Raw genomic sequence first — 18,185 nt, forward strand, 5'->3', positions numbered from 1 at the left:
ATGCATGGATGGAACAGATGTCTGGCGCTGAAATATTTCCTCACCGAGGGAGACAATATTCCTTATCCAAAACCAACATCATGTTACCTCATATTAAGAGGGGGAAAAAATCAGGGCAATGATTAAGATTTTATATGTCTACAGAGACATTCCTAGAGCTAGGGGGTGGCAAGAGAGTTCTTTGTTTCCTCTCTCATACACAGGCTCCTTATGGTTAAGCAATGCATGCTCTTAATCTGGGCTAAGTTGTTTTTTTAAAAAATAAAAAAAACCCAGCATATTTTAATGCTATACAGCATACCAATTTTGATTTACATACGTAAATAGCTGATTCTATCTGCATTCAGAAGTTTAGAAAAGGAAGCTGCTTGTATCCCGTACCTCCCTTTTAGTCCCAGAGAGGCTATAAACTGTTGGGTGACGCAAACCTGCACGCTCTCCCAGCTGAGGCCCAAAAATGTAGACATGGCCATAACTGGAGGGGAGACGGTATTTATAAGCATCTCAGATGGGTTTGATACCATCAAACATGCCTTGGTCCTTTATGTCAAAGTTTATTAGCTAGGGACAGAAAAACAGTAACAGATATATAGGGCAAATAGTCTGTTAAAAATAAATAATGACTTAATACCTTGAAATCGGAGGATTACATGACCCTAGCATTTCATAAATTAGGCCACTGAAGGCTTGCTTCACAAAATGGCTGGCCATCATAGTTCATGGGAAACGAAAAATGATACAGATGTTCATTTTCTATGTTAATTAGTGCATTTTTAAGAAATATGAAAAATCTCAGCATCTTTTCATTGTCATTGCCAATACATTTTATTTTGGGGTCTATTTTAGCGACCCTCAAGAAGAATTGTATGGATTTGCTCATGTGTGGATTGTATGGATTTGTTGATGTGAATGGGAGAAAGGAAAACATGGGAGAGGTCATTTGGTTGGGAATTTCATTCTTCATCTCTTTCTCAAATCTGCCAGTGATTTGTATCAGCAGGGGAGGGAAAATGTTAAAATATTGTAAACTGCCTTAAACCTACAAGTGACAGCGGGGTTAAACTGGAACAAACAAACTGGGGTTGAAGACGTTCAGCCAGTTTTTTGCTAGTCACTTGTAACATTCTTGAAATACGAAACCTTCCCATCACTTATTTTCCTGTAGCCCTTCTCCCCAAGTGCCTTTCTCTAATCTGATCTCAATTTTGGTACTCGAGCCAGAAAAGTGACATTGTGAGACAGACTGCAGAAAAGATGTGTAGCAGGGAAAGTCTGCACTCCTCAGCTATATATCCATTTTGCTAATTAAATGAGACCCCTCACACCCATCTATTTCTCAGAGCAGACCTGGTTTTAAAAACATGGATCTGTGGTCTTCATTTGAACCTGAACTCCCTTGCTATTCTAAAAAGGAGCAAGTCTGACCTGAAAACCTTTATGGAGGTTAGACCTTGTCATGTGACTGGCTATAATTATTGGTAGTTGCTTCCGTTCACCAATGTTCATCATGATGCACAAGCTAAATCTATCTGGCTGCATCAGTGGGAGAGGTGAGACTCCAAGGCCTACACCATTGGCTTGGGTGGGAACAACTGCAGCGTAGTTTGCCCTTTCTCAGAAATGCCTCCATCAGCAGACAATCCACCTGGTCATCATCATAACATTTATGAAGAATATAATATAATTTATGAAGAACTGGTACTTGAATCTGCTTGCCCTCCTTGTTTCTTTCACTTTTGTTTTGTGTTTGGTGGATGGTAGTCCACCATTTCATAATTTTTGCACAGTGCCAAGAAAATATTAATAAACTGTCCATTCAATCAATAGTTCTCATCTCCCAGGTTCAGGGCTCACAATTAAAAAACGGAGCTGTACAAAGTACTGCTACTAACCATGAAAAAAATAAAAACAAAGAGAGAAGTAAATTGTAATGGTCACGTGCAGAGTACTGAGGTGAACTGATGAAGTGCCACAAGAAGCAGTTGAGCTTCTCATTTTTGTCCAAGCCAACTGTAGGCTCATCCACACTTACGCTTGTTCCATGCCTAGAGAACACAGGTCCAAGAGATTTTCTCTTTGCCCTGCTCCTTTCCCCAGGAAAACCTGCTCTTTAGCTTTAAACTGGGGCAAACATAAATCCATAGAAAACCCAATTGATGTTTGCTCTGATTGAGCGATAGGGTTTCCCTGGGGTGGGTGGGTGGGATATATACTTAAATAATGACTATATAATATTCCTTTACATGGATTCATCTGCAAAAGATTGTTTCAAAGGTGGGTGCTCAGAGAGATCCCCCATCACATGTTCAAAAAATGTGTGAGTGGATGACAGGGTTGCACAACCTAGCTTGGTACTTCCTAGCTGTGGCAGCTACAAACACACATCTGTGTGTTTTGCATGTTCTGCTTTATGCATGTACTGACACATGCATGTATTGCTTGTACATGTGAGTGGAGTGCTGTGATCTGTGAGGGATGTCATCAAAACTCCCTAATATGATGGTGTCTGATCTATAGTAGATGGCATACAAAGCCCACACTAGCACAGTAAAATGCTTTATGTGTGCAATTGTGCTGTTGTAAGCTCAGAGCTTTAGATCAGTCACTGGCACAACAATTTTATGCCTCTAGAAATCTTAATACAATTCTTTGAAACACTTGCACATACAGTCCTTTGTAGCAGACTCCCATTCATTAGAACGTGTAATGGAGTAAAGACTAGCATTTGATGAAAAGTAGAATAAGACACAAGTGTGATTTAGGAGAGCTAAAATAATTAGCAGGAAAAGACTTGCAGGGTTGCAGTGAAGTAAATGAGTTTTCATGTCACGTTTCTTATGCAATTTCTTCTACAGTGTTTAAATTGAAAATATAAATAATGAACTTACCCAAGTTCTTTGATCAGGCAATTGGAACTGGGAGCAAAATTGAAACAAAAACAACACATTATTCCTGCTTTTGGATCCCTTATTGCAATTAATGTATAGTTCATGCTACAATAAATTGGTTTGTCTTTAAGTTGCTAAAACTCTTTGTTGTTTTTGCTATGAGTGACTAACATGGATTACCCTTCTGGAAGTGGATTATTTGTATCTGAAGTGACATTGGGCCAGTACACAACAGTGTTGAAATTCCTCTTAAGGCAGGAGAGGACAATTGGATCCAGAGAAAGGTAGGGAGGTGGGAGGGAGGAGAGTACTTTCCCAAAGCTGGCTTGCCATTTCTTAACCAAAGTTAAAAGGAAGCCAGTGCTGTGTTTGAACTTGTCCATCATATCCAAAATGCAGTGCAGCCATTGTAATTATTACGCTCCAACATGATTGTTTTCAAAAAATAAATCAAGATGTGTTTATTTTAAGTAGATTTTTCTTTTAAACAAGGTCTGTGTGGTTTGGTCCTAACAGCTTCCCATAGTATTTATGGGAAGTTACAGGTATGTTTGTCAACCACTAAAGTTAATCTTTGTATGATTATTAAAACAGTAGCACAAAATAAGTTATCACACAATACTGAGTTAAATTCTGCCTTTGGAACTAAAGCAGTGTATCTCTTACTATGTTCTAATCCTATTTTACCAACCAGCAAAATTGTGGTGGATCCCTAACCACACACATACCAGTTTTGTGTCAAAACTCTTTTTCATTTGTGTGCCATTTGCAGACACTATCTCTAAATTTCACTTTAGAATAAAACATATTCACATACAGATTTATTTATTTTTACCTTTCTGCTAATTTTCCTTATTCACAAGTGCAATGCATAACAAGTGCTTAAAGTTAAGAGATGCAATAGTGAAGCATGGAGCAGCAGCAAGCTTAGGGGAGCTGCTTCCAAACATGGATGGCAGCCCACCAAGAGCTCAATGAACCTCATGGGGGTTTTTTGTTGCCTGCTGCCATGTCTTGGTTTATCATAAATAGTGAAGACCTACTTCACAGCAAAACTAGGTCCTGAACATTTACAAGACAAGAGAACCAGGACAGGAAAAGACACACCAAGGAAACTCAGGACGGGTACCAGACTCAGGCTCATTATTCACGTGATTGGTGTCACTTGAACTATGCTAAATCATAAGAGGCAGCTGGTTGACTGGCACATGGTAAGTAAGCCATTTGTATGGAGATGCTCACCACACGGCTAGGAGGATTTTCTTCAGTCCTCACACACCTTAGTTTTAGACACTTGTGGTGATGTAGGTAAAGCTGCGGCAACTGCACAGTGAGTTGATCAAGTGATAACACCAAGTGGTGGCAGTATTATGTAAAGGAACAACCGACAGAGGAGCTAGAGTAAGGAAAAGCAAAGGTCCAAGGAAAAACAGGCCGGCTAAGGGAGATCTCCCAATCTGACAGCTGATCAACATTCACTCAACCAAAGCTTTCTTAACATCTCCAAGAAAAGTAATTTCATCTGTGCATGCTGCCAATACATGGGTAAGATTATGAGTGCTAGGCTCATATGCATGCAGGCTAGATCGGCATGATCAGAGACGTAGCATGGGAGGGGGGGCCATGGGGGCCGTGGCCCCGGATGCAATTTTGTGAGGGGGCGCAAACAGGCTCCCCCACAGCAGGCTCCTTTATTGGAGCCTGGCTCCACACAAGGAGGAGCTGCGCCTTGGCTGCGGCGCTTGTGCCTGGCACAGGCTGACCCGGAGGAGGTAAGCAGGGGGAGAGTGGGTGGCAGCTTCCCCGCGTCACTCCTGCCCTGAGCTGTGGTGTGCCAAGGACGCCTGCCGCACCCCACACACACACCGACCCAGGCAACGCAGGCATATGCTCCACCGCTGGGCATGATTCTTCTCCACACAAAAAGAGAGCCCATACCTTGTGTTACCTCACACTTTATTTTCTATGCCTTGGGCACTCCACAAGGAAGATTCCATGAGGCTCAGTCACATCCCTATGAGGCAAACCTGTTGACCAGCCTTCCATTAATCTCTTACTACATCCTTTTGCAGGGGCTACTAGGAGGCTCTAAGTCACTGCAGCCAAAACAAGGGTATTTGTTTTAATCGCCTCTCATTTCAACTACAGTGGTATATCGGGTTACATACACTTCAGGTTACATACGCTTCAGGTTACCGACTCCGCTAATCCAGAAATAGTACCTCAGGTTAAGAACTTTGCTTCAGGATGAGAACAGAAATCGTGCTCCGGTGGCGCGGCAGCAGCGGGAGGCCCCATTAGCTAAAGTGGTGCTTCAGGTTAAGAACAGTTTCAGGGTAACGAATTAAGTACTTAACCACTGTATAGCCGTACAAGTTTGGAAGTGACATAGGGTTTATCAATATTTGTAGCTCGGTGGTAGAGCAGTTGGACTTCCATACAGAAGGTCTTGGGTTCCATCTCTACAGTCTCCAGGTAGGGCCAGGGGAGCTGCTGCCAATCAGTGTAAATAATACTGAGCTAGATGGACCACTTGTTTGACTCAATATAAGGCCATTTCCTATGTTTCTATGTTAATTGTTATTGTTTAGTCACTTAGTCTTGTCCAACTCTTCGTGACCCCATGGATCAGAGCACGCCAGGCACTCCTGTCTTCCACTGCCTCCCGCAGTTTGGTCAAACTCATGCTGGTAGCTTCGAGAACACTGTCCAACCATCTGTGTTAATTACTCTATTTTATTTCTGTTCTTCCTTTTGATCCAGAAGGCTACCCAAGGTGGCTCACATAAAATAATAAAATACAGTTCTTTTGGGTCTCTTTCTAACCCACTCTGGCACGTAGCACTCCCCTGGGGTGGCATGTACCGCAACCCACACGTCTCATCATCAGCATTTTTTTAGTAATACTACATTTAAAATCTGCCTTCCCTCCACAAAGCCCAGAACAGCATAAGTGGTTTTCCCCATTTTATTCTCACAGCAACCCTATGAATTTGGCTAGGCTGAGAGTAACTGGGTCACAGTCATCCAGTGATCTTCATGGCTGAGTGGGGACTTGAATATGCATCTCCCCACTTTAACAACTATGGCATTCTGGCTCTCGGGTTATTGTAGCTGATAAACACGTAACACAAAGTTAGCCACCACACAGAAATACTTCTAAAGGGGCAAGAGGTTTGTGTACATTTCCCACAAGCAAAACAGAGCAATGGTTTGTCAAGTGGGAGAGTGACTGGCATATAGGGGTGTGAGAGAAGGGTAGAGACAGTTCACTTCATCCACCTTCCACTAAGTCGCCTCCGAACTTTGGTTGCTGAACACAGCTACTGCTTTGAACACCTTGTCTGTGATCACTGCTGACATGACATGCTTATCCTAGGAAAATAACACTCTCAGGCTGCAGTCGTGTACCCACTTATCTGGGAATAGAGAATCACAGAATTGTAGGGTCATCTAGTCCAACCCCCTGGAATGCAGGAAGCTCAACTCAACTAAAGCATACATGACAGGTGGTCTGGGTAGACATTCACTTTCAGTTACCTAATTACATGGAAATCCCCAAATAAACTAAATTCCCCCCCCCATAGCTTCAACTTTTCATTAAAAAAAATATAATATCTGTTTCAAACAAGCAGCATTGTGTGAAGATTTTACCCCTTCAGAACTAATTCATAACAACCCTATGGAGTAGCTGAGGCCCAAGGCTAGCTTTTGCAAAAATCCTGCATTTTATTTAAAACCTTTATATACTGCTTTATATTTAAAAATATCCAAAGCAGTGTACAACACAGAATTACAAAGCAACAAAAACAATCAGTATAAAACAATAGATATATATAAATATATAGTAGTCCAATCTGGTCGCCATGTATGCAGTAACATTACTAATCAAAAGATGCCCCTTGGAGCAAACACCTTTTTATAACATACTTAAAACATAATGTGGTTTATGCAAGCCTAATTTCTCAGGTAGGCAAAGACCTCTCTACCTGTTGAATACAAGACAGAATACCAGTGGCTGTGGTGCCACCACAAGATTTCCATATGCTGATTTCAATGAGTTGGGCAGTCTATGGGAGAAAGCACTCTTTCGGATACATTTGTTCAGGGCTTTATAAGCTAACAGTGAAACCTCAAACCGGGCTCAGTAGCAAATTAACAGCCAATGGACTTGCCTCTGCTATGTTCACAATATGCTCACAATATGCAACTCCACTGAGCAGCCATGCTAGCACATTCTGTACTGGCTGCAGCTTCTGAACCAGCCTTGGCATGAGCCCTGCAAAGGCTACACTGCAGGAATCCATTGCTGAGATTACCCAGTGCATGGGTCACTATGGCTAAGCTATCCCTGTCCAGGAACCATCGTAGCTACTGCAGCAGCCAAACCTGGTAAAGGGCACTCCTAGTCCTAGCCGCTATGGTCACTTGGGTCTCTAGTAGCAACGATGGAACCATTTCAGAGGGAGTGCACCCCTCCAGAACAGGTGAATTATTTCCTTGACCCAAGAACTGCTTACTTACGGAGCCGTCATCTCACTAGCCCTCATCCATCCCACAACTACATCCAGGCACTGAGTTGGTTCCTGAAAATCAGTACTATCCAAGAGTTCCTACAGCTGGGTTACTGTGGATCTCTCTAGTTCCTCAAAATGGGGATATTAGTGACTAGGCAGTAGTTGTCATACACCAACAGGTCCAGGGTGGGTTCCTTTAGGAATGGTAGCACAACTGGCTCATCACCACACCCTGAACCCACCTGGTCATAGCTGCTTCCTGCCTAGTCCTTATCAGTCAAGAGCAGCAGGGATCAAGAAAGCACATGATTGGTAGCACTGCTGCAGGCACCTTGTTCATGTCTTCAATGCCTCACTAACTGCAACAGACCCCACAAAGTAAGACCCGCTGATGCACTGGACATCTCAGTGGGATCTGCAACAAAATTATAGTCCAAGTTGCTGCAGATGCAATCAATTTTATTCTCAAAGTTCGCTGGAGAAGGTTTTGACATTCCCTGGACCATCCTGAACAGCTCTGTAACCCACTTGTTTGTGGATGCATGCAGTGGAGGCGGCAAAGTAAGCTATTCTCTGCCATGCAACAGGCATGATTATGAGTTCTAGCAAGTGTTTGGTTGGCCTCACAGTTGTCCAGTCTACTTCATTACTTGCAGCTCACTGGAGTCCCTGGGAGCAACGCAGGCTCCAGAGTGCTGAAGAGGGCACTTAGCAATCATGTTTATGGCATGTCACATCTCACTGTTCTGTATTCAGATCCCCTTTCTCACATTCTGGGGCAGAGATCAGAATAAGAGTACATCCTGCTCTATGCATTAGATTTACAGCATGCCAGCCTAAACACCAAAACACACATTGTATCTGCCACTGAGAAGATGTTGAAGGCATTCACCCTGTAGTAACTGATTCCCCATTGTACCATTTTGATTGGGTCCATCACATTGCACATCATCCATTCTTTCCGTCATACGTGAAGGCATAAGAACTATTTGTTGTGAGTTCCCCCATGTGAACAGTTCAAAAGCTATGTCAAAGAGCAATCACCTTATATAGAAGGCAGTATTTTGCTAGCATCCTCATGACAAAACATAAATTGTAACTAAGTTCTCATACTCTAGCTACTGCTTTATGCTGGCTCTCAAAAAACAATTAGAACAGTTATGGAATGCTTAACTCACCATTGACTGGTGATAAGAGGAGTAACAAAGAAAGATGGGTTTGATTCCATATTGTTTCGATTTATATCGTTTATTAACAATAGTACAGTAATCTCCCTTTCGTCTCAGTCACAGCAGCCACTATGGAGAAAATATCTCAAGGCTCTAGACTGAGGTATACCCTGTGGATGTGAGCTTAATCTGTAATGTAAAAGATTTCCCAAGTCTGTTTTGATGCCATGAGGATGACTGCATATGAGATTTAACATCTGTGCATGCATTAGTCCTGGAAGGAAACACTTTATGCTTGGTAACTGTTGTTTTTTAATTCAAAATACCAATTGCGATACTAGGGTTGAGCCTGGAGCCTCATGCACACACAAAATAAAATATAAAAACAATGCCAAGCCCCATTCTGTGCCTAATAAGCATGGGACCCCTTTGCCCAGCAGTGCTATGGCCCATAGATTGCAGCAAAATACTGGGCAAGGTTTTGCCCAGTGTCTTCCCTGTGTGATGGGCTCATGGGAAAAAGCTGTCCCATGAGCCCTTGCTGAAGAGGGGAGGGGAAAACCTATATAAGGCTGCTTCCCCTGGAGCTCACAGCCATTTTGCTTTGAGAGCTTCCTGCCCACGGTGGCACCTTGGGTTAGAACAGTGCTTTTTTCTGGAGGGATGCAGGGGTACACATACACCTAAACATTTTGGCCTCATTGAGGGGCAGTATTTCAATATGAGTAGGAAAATGAGAGTATCCCTAAAAAAAATTTTAGAAGAAAAAAGAAAGCACTGGCTTAGAGCCTTCACTGAGCAACTGAGCAATTTTGGGTTGCTGGTTGACAAAGCTGGAAAGGATTTCCTTTTCTTTCTTTCTTTCTTTCTTTCTTTCTTTCTTTCTTTCTTTCTTTCTTTCTCTTTCTTTCTTTCTCTCTCTCCCTCCCTCCCTCCCTCCCTCCCTCCCTCCCTTCCTGATTGGCACTTGGTTGGGGTTTTTTCTGCCTTTCCCTCAGTGAAATTATGGCTTTCCTTATTATTATTATTATTATTATTATTATTATTATTATTATTATTATTATTATTTATACCCCGCCCATCTGGCTGAGTTTCCCCAGCCACTCTGGGTGACTTCCAATCGAGTGTTAAAAACAATACAGCATTAAATATTAAAAACTTCCCAACTTCCTTGGTTAGACGGAAGAACATTTTTTGTATGAGGGCGGAAATGGCATTGGTCAGGATCAACATAGTGTAGGGGGGCCCCCATAAGAGGCCTAAGGGGAGGATGAACCATGGCAAACCCAATTGTGGGTTCGGTATCTGCCCAGCTGGAATCTGCACTCTGGTCCCTAGTGAGACCTTGCTTGCTTGGCTTGCACCACGGCAAGGTTCGGCGATGGCCGACTCCTGTCATGCAGGTTTGGAGCGATCTAGACTCAGCAGATCCATCCCATCAACATGGGGCTTGTGGAATGATGAAGTGATCCAGGGACCCAATGGCATGCCAACCCTTGCCCTGTCTGCTGCTGTCAATAAAGATTTGGCCTGATTTTATCCCATCGCTGTTGTACAGTCTGGCTATTTTACTGCTCTCACGGGTCAAATAGTGCACTTGCCTGGGCAATGTACTGCATCCCTATAATTTTGTCCTGAAATGTCCTAAGCCAGGTTTCAGTTAGTATAAACTATGCATTCTTTATCCACTTATTGGACTTATTGGTAGATTCTTATGAAATAAATCTTCCCTGAATGCCAGCTTACACTAATTTTTGTAATATTATGGACTACCACAAATACAGTCACTGACAAGTTCTCATATCCTTATCCTCTGAGCTTGGCCATGCTTGCTAAGCTGCATATAATCATTTTCAACAGCAAAGCAGTGGCTTTCTACAGTACTGTGGAACAATCATATCGGTGTTTGCCTATAGTGTTATAAATAGCAATAGAAATTAGAATTCCAAGATCCTAGACCTTTGTTTAGGCTACTAAACTAGCACAACCAGAAGAAGCAACCCTGACCTGACAAAACAAAAATGGTGAAGTCTATGCAAGCAGTGCTCAATTTTATCTCATGCATCAAGAAGTTACAGGTGGCAAAGGTTATGTATTAAGGTGGACCCACAAATTCCTGTGGCTTAGAAACAAAATAGACCCTAAACTTGTGACTGAGCCTGTCTGTCTTGCACTTGGGTTGGGCATTTTTGCCCCCTGGCAGGTATGACATAAGCAAATACCAGAAGTTGCTCCCTGTTGACATATCTTGAAAAGTTGAGAAGTAGACATATGGTGGATCAGTCATATTATCATTTCACCAGGTGGTGAAATGTTTTTTGTTTGGCATAACTGCATAAGAACTTAGTTTAACAAGCCCAGCGCCTTGAAAACAGAGGCTAGAAATTCAGGGAGGTGCTTTGGGTGTGCCTGGCATTTTGCTCATGCCAGTCTGCATAGTGCAACTTCTGGGCATTTTTCTTACAGGCATTCATGCCAGTTGAAAGACTACTTCCAATACACCCTAAGGGGCTTCTCTTGTGGCATTTGAGACACACAACCCCAGAATTCCACTGGGCATGGGGAGACAGTTGCACTGTTCTCTTGAAGTCTTCCTGAAAAACATTTGTGAAAAGTAAAACAATGCTACGTGGTTTGTTTCTCCCTGCTCACTAAAACTTGCATGTTCTAGGAAATCCGATAATGACTAAGATTCCCGTTGTTCCTGTGCACCTGCGTCTATGGCTTAACATGTTTGTTTACCATCACAACATCTTGATTATAAAAAATACTTACTTGTGGGTGGAATAAGAATCCCGGGGATGGTCTCAAGTACTTTTCTTTTAAAGCTTCAAGTGGGTCAGTTAGCTTTCTTTTTTCTACTCTGTAAATGTTAAAATAAGAATGTTCTTGTGATGACTCAGTCTCACATATGGATAACTATTTGATAACTTGGATTCAGAACAAGAGGCAGAACTTCTCAGGCACAAAGATCAAAGACAAGGAGGTGCAATTCACTATGCTCTTTAATGTCATTGAGGCTGGTGGGCACCCCTTAAAAAACTACGCCAATGGCTCTGGAAACATTCCAGTTTCAAGTATGTACTATTATGCGCAACAGAAACTGCTGAGTGGTCTGAGCACAGTTATCAAAACCATAACTATATTATCAAAACTACAGAGTTGAAATGGCCAATTTTCTATGGAATCAAATATTAAAAACAAACAAACAATCGGACTGAAAATTTATCTATGAAGCATTTATTATTGTTTTACTATTAATAATATTATCTGCTTTTGAAGTATGGGAAATGAGTTCCAAATATGTCAGCATCGACGCTCACCACTTCAAATACAAAATACATCTATTTCCATATTCATATTTTCTCCCCCCCCCATAAGATTATGGTTTTTTTGTAACTCATCATAAAGGTCTGCCAAGTTTATATCATGTCAATATTGGCTAACTGTTTAAAGAATGAGAGGATTTTTTGTTTTACATTTGGAAGTTGTAGATTAGTTAAGTTGTGCCAAGTGACTGAAGCAGCAAATTCCATAGTAGAAAAATACTACAGAAATAAACAAAACCGGGGGGGGGGGGGGGTAATTTTAACAGGATGCTATATTTATTTAGGTCTAAATCCCATGAATGAATATCCAGATGTGATATTCGAAAAGAGCAAGTTGGCGTCATTCAGCACTTGTTCATAAACGTAGGCCAGTTTTTTCCCAAACTTTATTCTTTCAAAATAAAAAAATAAAATGTTCCTTTCCCTGTTTAACCTGAACAGCATAGTTGTAGAATATGTAAGAGTAAAAATTACTCACTCTCAGAGGAGCCCCCCACCCCCACCCCCTGCGTTTTCTGCATGAGTCACTGATCTGGGAAGCAAGGCCAGAGCAGTGACTCAAGCGCAGGCAGATTGGAGGCCCTTCTGAGGGTGGGTAATTCTGCTGCCATCTCTGCATTGCGGATGAATGAGTTTCTCCACTAGAGAGAGAGCGCCATCCAAAACAGAGGTTCATTGAAAGGATCTTAAGCCACAGCAGTAAATCATGCAGAGATGCAGTGAGCTCTCTGCTCTGTGGGTAGGTTATTGAGGGCTTTAACTAAAGAGCCTTTAATTATTTAATTAATTTAGACAACTCTTGCTGTCTGCTGGCATATTAAATGGGAATGAACACCTTAGGCAGCCGGCAGCCGTTGTTATCCCTTGTCAATTGCGTTTTGTTTAGATTTTTGTTCATCTGTTCTTGTGGTATGCTTTGCTCCTTTGCAACACATACGCACCTACGGCTGTACACCAATAGAAGTCAATATACTCATGGGAAACACACTAGTCTGCATTGTCAGGGGGCAGCTAGAATACTTCCACTCACAAGGAAACTATATTTGGGTACAGCTGCATGCCTGATGATAGATCCATCAGGCTTGGGCTCTTACTTACAAAGAGAGAAACTTGGCTAGCCTGCCATTTGAAGTGGCAAACTTGGGGGAACAATTTATTGCATTGTCTTTCCAGAGATCACAGGGAAGACAGTACCCATTCATTGTGGCAAATAAAGAAACTATTTTATGAAAACCCAGAAAAATCTCTAATCGGGGATATCAAATTGAATTTGTTTGAATGCACCGGCTCTTTCAGGTGTCTCCCTGTATAGATCCAGAAAATAGCATACATTGCTATTTCCCCTTGGAATAATTGTTCTATTGTCCTGTGTTCAATAAGATATCCGAACACACTAAGTAATATTTACTATTATTGTTATTCCATTGCTATATTACTATTTATCATGCAGTTCCTTTGGCATTAGTTGTAATACTCTGCACAGCAGAGTGCAACAAACACTTCCCAATAATTAAAAACAAATCAGTAGATTACTTGATTGTAAATAAAGGCAGAATTTTACCCTTGAGTTCCACGTTGTGTTGCTATGGTACAACGTGTTTTGAGTTCTTGAGTGAAACACCTTTGATTGCAGTGGAGATCGACGTTCCTAGTTTGCAAACAAAAGCTGGATTTGACTGCCAATTTTTAAATACATTATTTTTTATGAAGGGAAAATTGCTTCAGATATAAAAATTATTTTGTATTAAGAGAATAAATGTTTAAAAATCCCCAGTCCCTAAGCTGCATTCATTCAAATTTCAACTATTTGTGCATTTTATTACATTAAATGACTGAGGACCATTTGGGCCATCTGTATAGCTTGTTTCATGTGTATTACCTGTAAATGGGATCCATAAAGAAAGGTGTTGGCCTTGCATGTTGCAAAGAGATGTCCGATGACTTCCTTGATTCAAGATCAATATCTCCTTTCTTTCCTCCAAACACATGGTTTTTCCGAGGCTCAGTCTGTTTTGTACCACTAGCTCGACTTCTGCTGCCCATACTCAAATCTAGAGGCTGGTCCTGGTTGGTCACTGATGGAGCTGCTGGTTTTGAGGTTATAGGAGTAAGTGGTTTCTCCTCCTTACGTTTAGTGGTAAGGTCAAAGGGAGACTCGGAGGTTCCCTTTAAGATCTTCTTTGCTTCACCTGGCGATTGGGGTTCCATTTTCAAAGGTAACGGTCTCAAGTCTCTATCAGGAAATGGGTACATTGACTGAGAGAATGCTGGAAAAAATGGGAGGGGAAACATGGAAGGGTAAGGTAAGGCTCCAACCTTTTTGTCCTGTAGCCCCACAAGTCCTGTCGAACCAAAGTATTTTTCAGCAATAGAGGCAATGGCCTTTATAGAATCATTCACAGCTCCTGACACCGCAGTTTGCTCCTCTAAAGATGGTGAGAAGATGGAATGATTGCTGTATTCTTTCTTATTATTTACGGAAGCCAAATTCTGCAGAGAGTTTACTTTGTCTTTGAACATTTTACCATTTTCTTTACATTTCTCTTTATCACTTTCAATGTCACTTTCCAGATCAGAGCCAGAGGTGGTCTCCAGGTCACTCCCACTGGGGGTACTGACATCATCAAGGTCACTACTCTCTGACTGGTCACTGATTTTTTCATGTGGCCTCTCTTCGGAGGACCTTTCTGGTTGAAGCTCCACTGGCTTATTTTCACTTAGGTTAGGTGGGTGCTTATTTAGTGCCTTCAAAATATCCTGGGTAGCTGGCAGTGTCTGAGGATGTGTCATGAGGGGACTTTGACTTTTGATTGATTGGTCTGTGTTTGGCAGTCCTTTAACAGGAGAACTAGCAGGTATCAAAGGTGGCCTGTGGTACAAGCCTGAAGGAAACAGACCAGGGAAGCTAAAAGAAAATCCAGGAGCTGTTGGAAAGGTAAGACCAGCAGGATGCCTATTGGCACCAAAATAGTCAGCAAGGCCCGGATTTGCATGATTCATATTAACCATGGAAGATTTATCCATAGCTGGGGTTCCAGGAAGTGATATGCCTTGGCCAAAAAATCCTCCTGCCGCAAAATGGTTCTTGCCCTCACAAAATCTCCTGTGTTTATTTAAGGAAGACGTAGTGCTGAACATTTGTCCACAGTCTTTGCACTTGATTTGGGTTCTGCAATCAGCATGCATACGCTTATGACGGCAAAGGTTTGAAAACTGAGTATAGGACTTATGGCAGACCTCACCTGTGTGTAAACAACAACAACAACAAAAACTCAGGATTTAAAGTAATTTTTTCTGTTCCTCCTCCCCACACCACATTCAGTCCCACCCAGCTGCTTTAAACTAAGCATCTGAAGTCTCTTACACTTTTAGAAAACTTACTTAAGAGCTCATTCCTAAACATGTTTACTCAGAAGTAAGACCCACTGAGTTCAATGGAATTTATATCCTTGTATATGCAACTATGACTGCAACCAGCATTCCTATGTGCATACACTTAAAAGTAAGCCCCATTTAACACAGTCTGTTGATTTGAATGGGTCTGTTCTGAGTATGACCAACAATGGACAGCACCAAGGCCTTAAACATGTATAGGGGCTGCATTGTTAGTCATAGACATCTGAAAGGATGAGTCTGAGTGCAGATTGCATGTAAAAAACAAGGAATCCAGTTAGGCAAATATAATGAGAAGCAGAAAATGAAAATCCCCACATTTCTTTCCCTTCTTAAAAAACAATTCAACATTAGTATATTGTTTTATTGTTCATAATATCTGACAGCCTTGAGGTTTTATATGCATTGGCCAGGATCCAGAAAAATCCATGTGCATGCACCTGAAACCCCTGTCGTCCTTCCGATTCAGCAGTTCCCTACTTGCAAGTTGAGAAGAGATACAAAAACGTTACATGCAAGCCAATCTTTTGCACATATGTGGAGTTCTGGATTATGGTCACTGCTTTATAGTACAATGATATAAGACATAAGACATAATTGCAGAAGAAAATACCATATTGACCCCAGAAACACTTGCGTATGCATGAGTAACTTGACCCCGTGGTTTGCTCCATTATTTTGATTGCACAAGCATATAAAGTTACTTTTATCTAAGAAAGTCTGAACAGAAGTTACCACAGGTTTAGTGCTTTTGATATATACTGCTATATATATACTGCATAACCATGATAGCTATACTGGACTGATTTCGGAAATAAGGTACTGTGGTTGTATATGTGCATCATGAACAAAGAATCCATTTTCTAAGCTAATTTCTACAGTTGGAACAATTCCTGTGGTCATTTACTAAAACAAATCTGCATTCAGAACAAATGTGTGCTCTCGGCAGGGCCTTGCTAACACAGGTATATGGTAAGTTTTCTTCAAAATCAGCGCAAATGCAAGGAGGACCCGTAACAAAGCATTGCTGTTTGTGGCATGCTGCCGTAAAAGATTTCGGTCATTCCATTCTCCTTCCAGTTTTGTGTCTTCCTCGGTTGTTACTTAGCATTCCATGGTCACCGAGCACAGTTAGTAGGCTTTGGGCTGTTGGGAGGGGTCCCCTCCCGCTTAGGGTTTTCCCCTAAAACACAACAAAAAACATACTTCTGAAAACCTTAAGAGTTCCTGGCTGATTCCTTCCTTTTGTATGGGAATATAATTGGCACACACAGCCTGAAATTTTAAAATAGATGAGCCTACAATAAAATGTTGTAGCATGGGGTGTTGCAGTCAGTCATCCAGGATTATACTGTTCCATTTCCCCTCCAACTCGGTTTTCTATCTCCTCTACCCCAACAAATCAGTCAGTATTCCATGGCCCCTGAACATGTTCAATTCTCACTGAGCTTATTGAGGGTTTTTCCTCCGTCAAGGTTTTCTGTCCTTCTGCAAAACGTAAGGTTCCCCCAGGCTTGCTGACACTTCCCTCCTGGGTGTGGATGTTGCCACTTTGGCTATATATCACCACTCTAAACTCTAAATAGCGGGTATGGTTATTATCCTTATGCATTAAAACTCAGCTTCCTCCAGTAAAGAAGAGTTGAACAGTTTAACTTTTGCTCAGTTTGTGTTATATCACAGGCTCTTGCCCTTCACACATCAAAGCCATACAACAATGCATATTGTGCATTCTCAGACCTTCTTAACAATTATTTTAGTGGTTTCAGACAGGCTGACATAATTTACAATGGCTCTATTTTAAGCCTGCAAAGGAAACTGAATTGAATGTATCCCATCCTGCACTCTTGGTTCCCATGAACTATAATCACGTCCTCTGACTTCCATGTACACCGTGGCTGATGCTAACCTTCCTGCTCTTATAAAGCTTATCCTTGAGAACCTGCCCGCTTGTTGTCTGTCTTAAATGTTTACCCTGTAGCTATCTGTTCCCATCACAACAACAAAGAGTTCCATTGTCTGAGAAGGCCCTGATTCCACCTGTCTGGCTCAGATGAGTTGCCTTGCTGATATCTATCAGACAACAGCTAGAGTAACAGTTGCAGGGTTGGGTGCAAGCCAAAGAAATGTACAATTCAGGAAGAATGTTATTGCTCTGTATCAGCCAGAGTTCCTGTAAGATACCTTTCATTCATAAGGAATGCTTCAGCAAAAAAAAATGTATTAACAAAAAAAATTACTCACACGAGAACAGTAGCAGGTTTAACTTGATCTTTCTAAGTGTGAGGGATTTCCCCTTATTTTGGAGAAAATATCACACAGATTGGAGAAACATCTGGAATTTTTTCTAAATTAAGTTCTTCGATCCGTCAATTTAATTTGGAATATTTATTGCTTTTAAAGCCCAATGCAGATGGCATTCCTCTATCACAGTGTTCAGGACTTCTAATAGTGAAGTTGCTATTGCTTTGTATGGTATCCAACTTGCAATCCTATAAATCTTATTATTATTGAACTTAATAGGGCTTGCTTCTGAACAGAATTGTATGGGATTGCACAGTAAAGAAATCACAGGTTCTTAACTGGTCTGAAGGCACATGGTACAGTTGCATTGGTGAAATTTACTAAATAGATCTTGGCCAAAGTAATATCCAGGTGAGAGACTTTGAGCTCTTGTAGAAAAGACAGAATACAAATTTAACAAAGAAATAATAGATTTGATATGCAAGCAGGAAGACTTCTACTATATACAGAGGTACTCAGTTGTTCCCTTTCTTAAAGATAATAGGCTGGCACTTATTTACACATGAAAATACATCAGAGATATACAAATATGAAATGGCTTTCATGCCTAGCAATCTGAGACACAGCTGACATAGTGGTTAAAAT

The 18,185-nt window shown here is 41.4% G+C and overlaps 1 protein-coding gene and 1 long non-coding RNA gene across 52 annotated transcripts in view; one reads left to right on the plus strand and one right to left on the minus strand.

Moving 5' to 3' along the window:
- The window catches only part of LOC310845117, a 127,501-nt gene that overhangs the window by 53,355 nt on the left and 55,961 nt on the right, over positions 1 to 18,185 (plus strand). The window lies entirely within an intron of this gene.
- MECOM (MDS1 and EVI1 complex locus) overlaps positions 1 to 18,185 on the minus strand; it is a 470,676-nt gene that overhangs the window by 23,585 nt on the left and 428,906 nt on the right. For 16 of the 50 annotated variants that reach the window (XM_083739220.1, XM_083739187.1, XM_083739209.1 and 13 more), the window contains 4 exons: positions 13,783 to 15,145; positions 13,465 to 13,551; positions 11,350 to 11,437; positions 2,889 to 2,915 (listed from right to left, as the gene is read on the minus strand). In XM_083739220.1, the coding sequence (XP_083595346.1) occupies positions 2,889 to 2,915; positions 11,350 to 11,437; positions 13,465 to 13,551; positions 13,783 to 15,145 (1,565 nt within the window). The remainder of the gene's footprint in view (positions 1 to 2,888; positions 2,916 to 11,349; positions 11,438 to 13,464; positions 13,552 to 13,782; positions 15,146 to 18,185) is intronic. The other 34 variants (XM_083739177.1, XM_083739178.1, XM_083739224.1 and 31 more) reach the window with 6 other exon arrangements.

Source organism: Podarcis gaigeae, assembly GCF_964106915.1.
Source record: "Podarcis gaigeae genome assembly, chromosome: 5".
In the NCBI taxonomy this organism is placed as follows: Eukaryota; Metazoa; Chordata; class Lepidosauria; order Squamata; family Lacertidae; genus Podarcis; species Podarcis gaigeae.